The sequence below is a fragment of the Brachypodium distachyon genome, chromosome 3, assembly GCF_000005505.3.
Source record: "Brachypodium distachyon strain Bd21 chromosome 3, Brachypodium_distachyon_v3.0, whole genome shotgun sequence".
In the NCBI taxonomy this organism is placed as follows: Eukaryota; Viridiplantae; Streptophyta; class Magnoliopsida; order Poales; family Poaceae; genus Brachypodium; species Brachypodium distachyon.
Window position 1 is genome coordinate 20698137 of NC_016133.3, and position 12764 is coordinate 20710900.

The following is a 12764-nucleotide window of genomic DNA, read 5'->3' on the forward strand; positions in this document are numbered from 1 at the left end:
TTTCTCTGGCAAAGGTCAAAATTTTCAGTTGGCGGCTGCTTCACGGTACAATCCCATGCAATTGTATTTTGGCAAATCGGCATATCATGACAAGCAGCACATGTCCTTTATGTAAAGTTTTTTGGTGAAGATACACTGCATGTCTTCTTCAAATTGCGAAGCCGGCAGAACTTCTCAAGCGATCTTGGCCTTCACTGCTAATTTTTTCCGTGCACAACTGAAAAGTGCTGGTATCGGACGACATGGTTGGGAACGGCCGAAGGAAGATTATATTAAGTTAAATGCCGACGTGAGTTTCAAATCGGATGAGAAAAGGGGTGCGACTGGCGCGGTGCTTCGCGACCATCATGGTGTTTTCCTCGCTAGGAATTGTTTTGGGATTGATAATATTTATGACGCGTCTTCCGCTGGAGCCCGAGCGCTCAAGGATGGTCTCATTTTGGCTGGCGAGTTGGGTTGCTCCAGATTGGTTGTTAACAGTGACTGCCTGGACGTGGTGTTGACGATGCAAGACGGCGGAAACTCGATTGGTCCAGCTGCTGCTATACACGAAGAATGTACTTCCTCTGTACCGAAATTCTTGACGTGACGGAAATTTTGCAAAACCCCCCCTCTATTTTTCACACTTGAGCTCCGCCGTCCCCTGCATGATGTACCCCTCTGTCCTCTCCCTCTCAGAACACTCCCGTATCTTCGCCATCGCGCTCCCCTCCCCGTCTCTTCCCCATTGAGCTCCCCTCTCCGTCTCTCCCCCTCCCCCCGCCGCGCTTCGGCCACCTCCGCCGCCGCACCCCCCCCCCCTCCCTCTCGGCCTCGTCCCCGTCCCCCTCTGCTCTCCCTCTCACCCCCAATGCTGCTCTCCCTCTCCCTCTAGCCCCGTCGCCGCTCTCCCTCTTGCCCCCGCAGCGCTCCGGTCGCCTCCACCCCCCTCCCCTCCACCTTCCCCTCCTTTCTCCACGTTGCTCCCTCCACCTTCCCCTCTCTTCTACGTCGGCGCTGGCCAAGATGGTTTCTCCGACCAAAAAGGAGGCACCTTTGGTCAGATCCGGTGGCTTCGAGGCCGGATCCGGTGGCTTCAAGGCCGGATCCGGTGTTTCCGAGGCCAGATCCGGTGGCCCGCCGCCACAGCCCGAGGAGGAGCAACAGTAGCGATAGAAGGGGAGGAGCAGCTGCTCCTCACGGCGACGCGACTTGGAGCAGCAGCCACTACTCACGGCGGCGCGACGAGGAGTACTCAGGTTAGGTTTTTTACTCCGTTTCTCTGTTCGGTTGGCTAGCTGTAGTCATGTTGCGGCGACGGCGGTAGATTGATGTTTTATTCTTGGCGACGAGTAGGAGCAGCTCCTCAAGGCGGCGGAGACGACGAGCAGCTCCTCAAGGCGGCCACGACGACGAGGAGGAGTGGCTCAAGGTGTATTGTGCTCTGTTATTGTTCTTTTTTTTTGCGATGGCTCTGTTCTTGTTTAGCTGTACTATGCTCTTGTTCTTGTTCGAGTAGGAGTACTGTACACTTAGATTAAGTACTCCTTGGTCATGTGTTGATTTTGCATGACTACAGATGGAGTATTTTTTTTCAGATACTCTGTCTTGTTTCTGTTTTTGCTATGCTCTCCGATCTTGTTTGATGTGAGTGGAGTAGATAAGCATGATGTTCTTCTGATTTTTACTCGGTATACCATGATGTTTAGTTTTGTCTCTACACATGTTTTGTCTCCATACATGCTTAATTAAACCTGAACTTGTCTGATTGAGGGCCATGATGTGAATGGCATTTTTTTTGCATACAAGATCTATACAGTGTTCTTGTCTTTGTATACCATGATGTCCTTGTCTAGATTAGCATGAGTAGTACTCCATGATCTTTTCTTGTCTGTTAGAGCTCCTTTGCATACAAGACCTATATTGTACTGTATCATAATTCTCTCTCCTCTTCTCTCCTCTCAATCTCTCTTCTCTCTTCTCTTCTTATACTCTCTTCTCTCTCCTCTTCTCTCTTAATCTCTTCTCTTCTCGCATTCTCTTCTGAATCTGCCATGCACATGGATCATATGGAAATAGCAGTACATATGACAAGATCATATGAAAATAACAATACAAGTGGTGTCTCATCTCATCATTAACTGAACCATATCTACTCTTCTCATCATTAAGTCCAGCAGCTTCTCATCTCATCTCTCTTCTCATCATTGGTTGAACAGTGCTAAAGTGTTCTGGTACAGTTCAGCGTCACAATCTAGAGAAGCAGATAAGTTTCCTTCCCTCTTCATTCTATCCTTGTTGAGGTGCTGCATCTTGTATCCATTGCCACCACCTTCTTTCATAACCTCTAGCATGCATGATTGTAGTGTTATGAAAACTCTAGCTAACTTGTTCGCGTCATAATTATCAAATTCTTCCTCCACATTTTCTATGAGTTCCTTAATAGTTGTAGGTACTCTGCAATCTGTTAAGGATTGAATAGATCTGAAGAATCCTAAGTCTAGCACATTCATATCCGGAGAGTTTGTCGACTACTGCATCAATTGAATGTCTAGGTCAGTTTTTGCTACAACTTGTAGGAAAGCTTCATCATTAGGTAGCACATGAGTTCTTGCATTGTCCTGCTGTATAAAAACTGTTCTCCCAATATCTTCATCAGGCCACATGTCCTGTATAGCTAGAACAACTTTACCACACATAAACTGCCTCATGACTTCCCGGTTCACATTAATTGACTTAATTTCTAATGTCCCCCTCTCTCTATTCTGACTACTCCTAGCTACTGGAGTTTCCTTCACAAGTGGCCACACCCCTATTTTGCCATCAAAGATTATAGAACCATTTTCGTCATACCTAGGTCTTGCCACTGCCGTTAGAAACATCACTTTCCCAATGCTGTTCTTATTATGAACAGTGCGCAAGGGGCATGTTTCTAAAGGGTAGAGGTAATAGGTGGCTTTCTTCTTAGTCATATCAAACCACTTTTCATCAATATGCACTATGTTGGTCATATCTTTAAAGGTTGGCCTTGCATTTCCTAGTGTTTCTTCATCCAACATGGAAACGCAGAATTTCAATCTTGATATTCTGTTTGATGGCTTAAGTGTGGGCTTTAAGGTGCTAGTGCATCGCTTTATATCTCCCCATTGGAACCTTCTGTGCAGCGTTGTACAACTAACACTCAGAGCTCTAGCTAGTGCTCTTACTGTTCTCCTTCTGTTTAGCGGTATTGTAGCAATCCTAGAGAGAGATCAGCTCACTTGCAGCCTACTCTACCCTTTTTTTGTTAGAAAGGTCAAGAGGTAGGCCTTGTGCAATCTACTCGTGTGCGAGTTTCCATATTCTCTCCACCGTTCTAACAGTTGTATCCAAAAGATTGGCAACATGCACCTTGTCCTTCAATAGTATCTGTCCATTTATGCTTAGTGCCTTCAATGCAATATAAGCACCAAATCTGTGTTCATTTGGCAGGTCCCTTCGTCGTTGTTGTTGAGCACCTGCAAAATACTGAAAGATAAGTTATTCTCCATATAACAACTCTATTTTCAGTATTGTACTCCATTTAAGAAAACATGCATGTGTTAATTTGATGTCTATACATGGAGAACTTGCCGTAGTGGTTACTCATGGTACGTGCTGTTTTGAACATGTACATGTTGTGATTTACTCCTACATTTTCAGCTTTAAGAAACAAATCTATAGTACTCCATGCACAAACATGTGATGGTTAAGAAACAACAGTTTATTTGAGTTACCTGCTTCTTCAACATCTGCATCTTCTATGGGCATATCTTCATCTACTTGATGTTTTGCTGAGTTATATCTTCATTGACTTGCTCATCCACTTGATGTTCTTACTCAGTTATATCTTCATTAACTTGCTCATCCACTTGTTGTTCTTGCTGAGTTATATCTTCATTAACTTGCTCATCCACTTGTTGTTCTTGCTGAACTATATGTTCATTGACTTGCACATCCACTTGTTGTTCTTGCTGAGCTATATGTTCATTGACTTGCACATCTACTTGTTGTTCTTGCTGAGCATCTGCTTGAAAATCTGCTTCATGTACAGTTTCTTCCTCCATTGCTTCACTTCTTGTTCCTCCACTTCTTTCTTTTTCTACTTGTCTCTGTTGCAGATGGGGGATGGCGGTAGGCCAAGCGAAGGCAGAGGTGGAGCTCTGCCACAGATGGAAGATTGCGGCACGCCAAGCAAAGGCAGAGGCAGAGCTCTGCCGGAGATAGGGTGTGGCGGATGAGCCCGTGAAGGCAGGGGCCGAGATGCCTGCAGGGGGGCGATGGAGATGCCGGGCGGCAGCTCGTCTGCGGGCGACGGCAGGCAAGAGGTGACGGCGGCGTACGACGGCATCTTGCTCCTGTCGGATGACCACTGTAAGTTTAACTTGTGGTTGTTGCTCCTGTGATTTGAGCGATTTATGAGATTAGAGATTTAAATCCACACATACAACTGCTCTAGTCTGATTTATGTGAGTAATGGCTACTAAACCATAGACTCTGCACATAGACAAATCTGAACCAAATGCATGGGGTACTGAACATGATGTGTTATCAATTCTGAAACTGTGTGTGCATGCTCTATTCTGCACATAGACAATTCTGAACCAAATGCATGGAGTACGGAGCATGATGTGATCTCAACATGATGTGTTCTTTATTTAATGAAAATGCAATGTTCTCAACAATTTAAGCATGTGATGGTTACAACTATATATTCTGAACAAGAACACCTATTCTGCACATTCTTTGTTCTGTATTTGGAGTATTTTGCCGAACAAGAGTACAAAAATCTGTAGGGATACTCAATCTAATTTTGGCTTGTTCTGTTGCAGGAGTTGCAAAGGCACTGATCAGTTACCTGCTGCTCTAGCATCATCTTCAGGAGGGCTGAAGTTAAAATCTGGTGTGTGCATCTTGCTGCTTTCTGGAGTTCAAAGCTGGAGTCTGGAGAAAGGAAGGCGCAGGGCTGGAGAGAGGAAGGAGGCGAACTGGAGATGGGGAGGGGGAGGGGATCTGCGCCTGGAGAGAGGAGAGGGGGAGGGGGAGGGGACCTGCGCCTGGAGAGAGGAGAGATGAAGGGGGAGGCGACCTGCGCCTGGAGAGAGGAGAGAGGAGGAGGAGGCGGAAGCGACCTGGAGAGGAGATGGTGGAGATTTGAATTTCAAATTGTTAATATTAGTGGACCTGTAATTATTGTAAATCTGAGGACATTTTTGTAAAATGGTCTTTCTGAATGCCTTGCGACAAGAATTTCGGTACGAAGAGAGTACTCTTTTAACTCGTGGTTTTACTCATGTTGTTTTTGAGCATTCCCCTAGAACGAGCAATGATGTGGCTCATACTCTAACTAGTCATGCAATGGGATCTCAGCGAATTGTTTGGCTGGATGATCCACCAGATTTTATTAGTCATTTGTTAGTGGATGATGTAAGTTTATTCACTAATCAATAAAGTAGCCATGATGGCTTTCCCTAAAAAAAATAGTTATGCCCTTTCTGCACGCAGTAATTGCAGGCTATTTGAGATGAACACTTCCTATATATTTTAGGCTACTTATCAAGGATAAATTGTTAACGGTAGCTGATTGTAGTCATCTCTCTTTACTACTTTGAAAATAAAGGCCATATGACAGGCGAGGAGCTCGTTTTGGATTTTGGTTAATGGAAATCCAACAGTCACTTTTATATTTAGAACGCTAATACTTTGGTAACGATGGGGTCCAACAAATCCAGGAGAAGACAAGGAGCTTGCGTCAGGGGTGCACCGCCGCATCTAGTATATTTACATTCCCTAGCTCTACTAGATCTGCACACAGGGAAGTGCAAACTCTACAGGTTTTTGGTCTATTAAAGTACACATATACATCATAACTCAGCTTCCCTCTGCTAGCATCTGATACCCAGCCACAAACTTTGCACGATCATTATGAAAGCAGACCAATGGAATGGTAGTTTCAGAAGTCCAGTGGAGGCGTTTCCTGGTGCATTAGCAAAATCTGTCAGGTCTGCAGCAAATCTCATGTTTCAAAATCTGAATCTTATTTGACCTTAACAGTTATTTGAGCAAATTAGATCCAATGCAATATGAGCAGAAACTAATACACTAGTCGTTCAATCAGATGCTAATACAACCTATGTCTGCATGTGAGGCACCAAGGCTGCCATGTCAGTTTTTACGTATACAACAGTTGTTTTGAAAGCTTAATTGCATCAATAACATGAAAAAAGTAAATTAATTCCGTTAAGCACACTGTTTGAACAGGTTATGGTTGTCACAACATAAAATGCAATATGCTTAATTAAGCAAAGAAGTAAAACTATTTCCAACCAATTATGAAAATCAACACAACTTCCCATTATTCAGGAGTAATGATGTATGCAAGGACCTCACCTTGTGCAACAGGTCGTGAGCGATATAGTCCCAGGGAAGAGAAACTGACATCAAGCAACACTTCAGTGGCAGAAGCTCATCATCCAATCGTTTGTTGGCAGATGCAGCTTCATAGGCATGCTTTGCTAGCTTTGATGCAGCAGAAGCCGCCCTATGAACAAGGACTCGGAAATTGTCTCCTGGATCTTTCTTCGATCTCTCATGGCTCTGATCTAATTAAAACAACAATCATTTTCAGTTTGAGAAGTCAACAACATGTACTGCAGTTTCAGAGAAAGTGGACAGCAACTTTGAGGGTTCTGTAAGGGAACTAATATCCTGTAGATTATCAATTATCTCCGTTACAGCTTTCTGAATGTGTAGTTTCTCATCATTCGAAATGGAAATATGTGATACGAGTTAAAAGTTGTCCAGTTTGCAAACAAAATACTGAGCAAATAATATATCAATGGAGTGATGGGCCAGATATTAGCAGAGTTAGATGCACTCGTTGGCTTACCTGAGATACTCTTTCAAATCAAACAGTATAAATAGAACATGTAACAATACTACAATAGGATCATTAAAATGCTTGTGAAATATCCAGACATAAAAGTAGCACTCTAAGGATAACATAACAGACCTGCAATCCCAGAAACAGCAACTTCAACTTCACCACGTCCTTCAGGGCCCCGCATAAAAAGTTTATCAGGTTTAGTATTGTCTTGCCCAAGTGATAGGAAGCTCCCAAATTTGGATTTGCCAGCTATAACATTAGGAGAAGTAGATATTCGGAGATAATATCCAGTTGGAAAAGACGTTAGGTGTCCATCACCCATCTAACAAGGGTTATCAGGATACTGTGTAATATTGCTTTGCCATGGCAGTATTGGAATACTATGTAAATAACACTTGCAGATATAACGCTAGATAATAGGACCATGAGCCCAATAGCTGCTGTGTAAATAAAGTAAACAGATGGAAGACTCACCATCATAAGCTTCACGGACATTTTGGTAGCTGACATAGCCTGAGAAGAGAGTTCTCTGCAAAGGCAATCATAGTAAGCTCCACAAATAAGCATGAAAGCCAGGATTGTTTTTGAAAAAAAGATGAGAAATATACTAGTTTAATTTGAATGCATAGCGTAAAGCGGATTTTGAGAAGGTACAGCATGGCTTAAGATTTCTTCTAAAAAGAGTGGCTGGCAAATACTAATAGTCAGATCTCCCAGAAGCAGATTGATTCTGAAGTATATCGATTTAAAGGAGAAAGTAATGTGTGTGTGCTAAGAGTAGTTTAAATTTAGAATTATAGATTAACAAAACTAAAAAAAATGAAGGGGCAGACAGAAAGAAGTGTCCACCTGCAAGCCCTCCGCAGCATCAGAAAAACTCCATCTTTAACAGAATTCAGTGCTAACAAAACACCATAAAAGTGCAGGCAGTTTGGTGGAGATAGGTCATTCTGGGTTGCTACAACAGCCAGGAGAAGTAGACTAGGTCTTTTCTTAGTGTTGCTGTATTGTTACTTGTTTGGTTTGTGTTTATGTGCATGCGGAGAAAGTGGCCACTTGTTTTGCCCTGCCACTAAATTTGTATATATGTTTCTTCTCCTCTTTAATGAAAAGAAGTGCCGAAGCTGTTTGCACATTCTCCAGTCCGCAGACAAAAGGGACTTGGGTAAATGCACCAATGAGGCAATCATGGCATTGGTGCATTTACGAAATCTTGATATGCAACTTATCTCAGAGTTTCACATACATGACAAATTTGGCATTTACCCACCACTGAAAACACCCCACACAAAAAACACCACTAAAAACAAGAAACTACTGTAGGTTCAACAAACTTTAATACTTTGTACTAAATCAGCGACAGTTATTATGGATCGGAGGGAGTAATACATATTCCTCAGATCAATATCATACTCCCTCCGTCCCATATTAAGTGACTCAAATTTGCCCAAATATGGATGTATCTATATCTAAAAAGTGTCTAGATACATGTAATAGAAAGTGACTTAATATGGGACGGAGGGAGTATAATCTTATCGACATAATTAAAATTGCAGATATTTAACTGTGAGGCTCGATAAATTTATATTTCCAAATAGAGGGAAAAAGGGTTTTAGTAAAATGGACACTTGGACAGCATTAGCACTCTATAAAAACAGGAAAAGACCAATTGACCGCCAGAATATCGTCTAATAACGACTACCCAAATATCTCAATTCTGTCTACTTAACCCTGAGGCAGTATCGTCGTTGTTTTCATACTTGCACACGAACAGTGTTAGCAGTTTTCCACATGGACGTAGTGTGGACATCGTTTGGAACCACCTGGCATTCACACCTAAGCCGTCTCCTCATTTATTCTCTCTACACCACACACCACAAAGAACGATTTGTGCCTGACTCCAACCGGCGACCAAGCCAACCCAGCTGGGTGATCGTCACTGCCATCCACTTCCTTGCCGGTCGCCACTGTCATCATCCTTTTCATCTGCGCCCACCACTCCAGCTCCCACAACACAGCCACCACCACCATCAGCTAACATAACGACAAACAATAAACATCAACTTGCTCTTACAAGGCTATCCTGCTTGTTTTTCTGATTTTCTCTGCCACTGGCCTCGATCTGCACTGTCAAGTTCAGCCGGATAATACTATCCACTCCTCCTTGCAACAAGAACAGCAGTCACCTACTCCATATCCCTAGTAAATGAAAGCATCTTCCTCACCTCCCACATGCTCGACCCACTACCACGTGGCGGAACAACCACTGATGCAAAAGGTTGGAGAAACAGAGGAAGGACAGAGGAGAGACAGAGGGAAGGGGGTGAGGACTGGCAGACCGGTGAGCTGTTTCGGGCAACAGAGCGGAGACAATTGTTGAAAAGGATGATCTAAAGTAGTGAATGAAAAATTGTTGCAAATAAATCTTTCATATGGAGAGTAAACCTTTGGTGGGTTCACTTGGTTGCTCCCGGAGTTTGCTCCGCATTGTATATTTGAACTGTCATTTTTTGACTTAGTTTCTTCAGGAAAGGCTGCCCCATCATGCGCATTCAGAATCACACAATAGCAGTGTTCAGGATCTGATAAAACCTGCTCCAATTTAGAAACTCATTTTACTATTTAGGGTCAACTTAGAAGGTACATGGTAAAAGGCATCTAAGGAAATACTATGTGGCATCAGAGGTACAACCATAAGTATCTACAACATTTGTGAAGTATTGCCAGAAGACATTATCATATATTTAGGAATAAGAACTCACCACAGCATCAAAAGGGTCATCGAAGTCATCAACTGAGAAACAAATGTTGGGATATGCAGGTACTGTTTCTACAGCCTGTCAACAAGATATGAAAGATTATTTATACTAAAAGGTTGTTTCTTTCAAAGATTATACCAGAAAAAATTACCTTCCTTCGATCAAGTCGGAAATTTACACGGGTAGGGGATGCATATACAGTTTTGGAAACCTTATAAACTGGAGGCAACCGCTTGCTTTTCTCTGCACGATTGCGAAGATCCCCAATGCTGCGGAAGTAGATTATAAGAAGCAGATAACTGGCCACAATATATTTAATGAGGTAAAGTTGGTTTTGCTTTGCATTATATAACGACAGTAGAGACTACTGGCCCTAAAATTCGTGAGACCCCTAACATTCCAGCGCAAAGGTATGCTAAATTATTCAGTCAGCTAATGAGCAAACTGTGAATGTACCACTAAAGCAAACACATTTCTCATTTCTCAACCACTTCTCTGAAGAGATAATAATCATAATAGTGTCGACCCTAACTTGAATAACAGAGTAATCAACAAAGGATAAGAAACCAGGAAGCGAAATCTCCAAAGGTTTTTACTGGCTAACATGCCAGAAGTGCTGTATTAATACCAGAACATTTACCTCATTAGATCACCCCAAAAAGAAGGTTTTTAGTTGTTCATATACATATTACAACCAATTGCTCAGAGTATACAAAACTTGTAAACTCTTAGCAAAAATGTTAGAGAAACATACCTGCATATTGCAACTGTGACAGTATATGATGTGTGAGCGACTAAATTCAAATAGAAGGAACGTTCCCAATCAATCTCAGACGCACTAACATTGATGAGCTTTTCAAGCTGGTAATTGCAAAAGGAACATATTAGCCCACTAAACTCAACACAAAGTTATTTTTCTTATCAGAGATTCTCCAACACTATGTTAAACAAATAAGAAATAAAGAAACTATGGTTAGGATTTGGGCACTGACAGTTGTCTTACAAATTACACCTCATAAGCATAAACTTTGCAGTACTGTATATTCATTTATTCATGAATACAGAATTATAAACATAACTAGCATTCATAAATGTTAAACATACATAGCATAAACCGCAATAGGTTCTGACATTGTTGTCATGCAACTCACAAATATAAAAGATGCAGTACTGCATGTTCATATAGTTATGCACGCAAAGTGTGTACCATCTCCTACAGAAGTTAAGAACAAAAACGAATTGAATAAGCTTCCCATACACAGAGGGTTACTCGAATAACATGTATGTTTTTCTGTCAAAACAAGTCCGCTTCAACAGTAAGAGCGAAAGGTATTGGCTTATCTGGGTAATAGTACACATTTAGTTATTCCACACAATGATTTATCATGTCAGTGCAAGAAAACAACTAAAAACGCTGCATCAGCTAAATAAAATGAAGACGAGAAACATTATGGATAACAGAGCACATGTTCCAATATTCAGTGCAAAAACTTCAGAACAGAATAAAAAGCACACTTTGTTATGGTTACAACTGAATAACAGTACAGTCATATAAATGCAAAAAAAGGAGTGCCAAAAGAATGTGTAATGTATAAATTTTACTATAATCTAGTATGAAGAAAGCCTCACAATGCACTAGCTGATCTGTAGTAAAGAAAATTTAGTGTAACTTCATTTACCTTAGGAGCCCATCTCCGCACAAAAAATGGAGGTGGATCTTCGAAACCATGTGTTTTCTGCATTAACACCCAGTACCATCAAAGGGTGAGATGCATTTTGCATACAATAGAGACTTGACAGGCAAATATAAGGGAAATGAGCAGGACCAAGAGTACCATGCTATTGACAAAGAAGACGAGGTCGTCCTCTTCTCTGCTCTTTGACACCCTACCACGCACAAAGAAAAGATCAAGCATTTCATGCCAGAATTTATCGTCCATTTCCACATCGGATGCATCATCTTCAGCCTCAACGACCGTCCATCCAATCAAATGCGAGTGTTTCTTCACCATGCTAAGCAATTCGAGCCTGAAAACAGAAACAGGCAGACCTCCTCAGATTGGATACCCTCTGAAACATATAGGTACACTAAACTGATGCCCTCATAAATCTGGATGATGGCATTAGCATTGCAAAACAGCTAATGCAGGATACAACCATATTTTGAGAAGTCAACTGAACCACAGCGTTCAACGAAGCTATGCTCCGGTCGAATTCCACATCTTAACTCTTAAATTGTCAGCTTAGCCTCTCTGATTTTCGCTTATCTAAGATGGAATTGCACCTGCTAAGCCTAAATTGAAGACAGCAGTTGAAAGCAGAGTTACTGAGGGACAGTTATTGCTAATTTTGCTCAGGTGTGGGAGCAATCGAGAGACAGGCGCGAGATTCCACTACATGGAAGAGGAAGAGGGTGGGGACATACCTAGAGGGCGCCGCGTCGCCGCCACCGAAGCTGGATGGTGACCTCTCGACGGCGATCTCCCCGGACGGCGAGGAGGAGGTAGAAGGCGGCGCCGCCATGGATGGGGATCGGAGGCGACGCGCGTGGGAAGCAACCGCACGGCACGGCACAGCGGTTGCCCAGCTCAGCAGCCGGCCTGGGAAGGGAAACTAGCGGAGAGTGATGGGATTCCAATGGATGGGCCGGAAGAAGATCCCCTCGCGTCGGCTCTCTGGCATGGGCTGGGCTTCTGTGCCCATTTGGCCCATTATGGTCAAAATTTGCCGCTGCAGAAGGCCTGTACCTTTTTTTTACCACAAGGCAGAAGGCCTGTACCTTGTTCTTACTCCATAAAACAGAGTAAATTACTTTTGTGGCTGGCAGTGACAAATCGCAGGTGACATTTTTTTTTTGCAGGTGACATGTTGTAACATGTCTTGGATGAGCTTACGTGTTGTTGTTTTTTTCTTGGTCTTGTTTGTAACGAGCTGGTGTTGTAACATGCGCGTGGAGCCACTTTGGTTAATGTTTTTCTAATCGAGCTTGTCGGTCCATCTCACCTTTCCCCGCTGGTTATAGGGCCTAGCTAGTTACTGTGCTGTGGGCTGACACAGCGGGCCTATGCAGGCATTACCTTTTTCTTGACAGCACCCACCACGCCTGGCATTACCTAATTCGG

General features: G+C 42.7%; 1 protein-coding gene across 2 annotated transcripts; it reads right to left on the reverse strand.

The window, feature by feature from the left end:
* Positions 1–5641: 5641 nt before the first annotated feature.
* LOC100822252 (uncharacterized protein KIAA0930 homolog) lies at positions 5642–12264 on the reverse strand. 2 transcript variants are annotated; one of them, XM_010236312.2, is made up of 11 exons: positions 12068–12264; positions 11478–11670; positions 11322–11378; positions 10397–10503; positions 9794–9911; positions 9646–9720; positions 9329–9475; positions 7358–7412; positions 7010–7048; positions 6388–6599; positions 5642–5974 (listed from the first exon to the last, which is right to left on the reverse strand). In XM_010236312.2, exons 1-11 carry the CDS (start codon positions 12163–12165, stop codon positions 5951–5953), a joined length of 1125 nt encoding a protein of 374 aa, XP_010234614.1. In that variant the 5' UTR covers positions 12166–12264; the 3' UTR covers positions 5642–5950. The 2 variants fall into 2 exon arrangements, with proteins under 2 accessions (XP_010234614.1, XP_003573754.1); XM_003573706.3 differs by having other exon boundaries at positions 7010–7132; positions 12068–12263.
* Between the last annotated feature and the right edge of the window lie 500 nt (positions 12265–12764).

Coding starts and splice junctions, on each gene's coding strand:
- LOC100822252 (XM_003573706.3), bottom strand. CDS start 12,165: ATGGCGGCGCCGCCTTCTACCTCCTCCTCGCCGTCCGGGGAGATCGCC. Junction 7,413..9,328: donor ACCAAGTGAACCCACCAAAG/GTTTACTCTCCA, acceptor TTGCCTTTGCAG/AGAACTCTCTTCTCAGGCTA. Junction 7,133..7,357: donor TGTCCGTGAAGCTTATGATG/GTGAGTCTTCCA, acceptor CTAATGTTATAG/CTGGCAAATCCAAATTTGGG.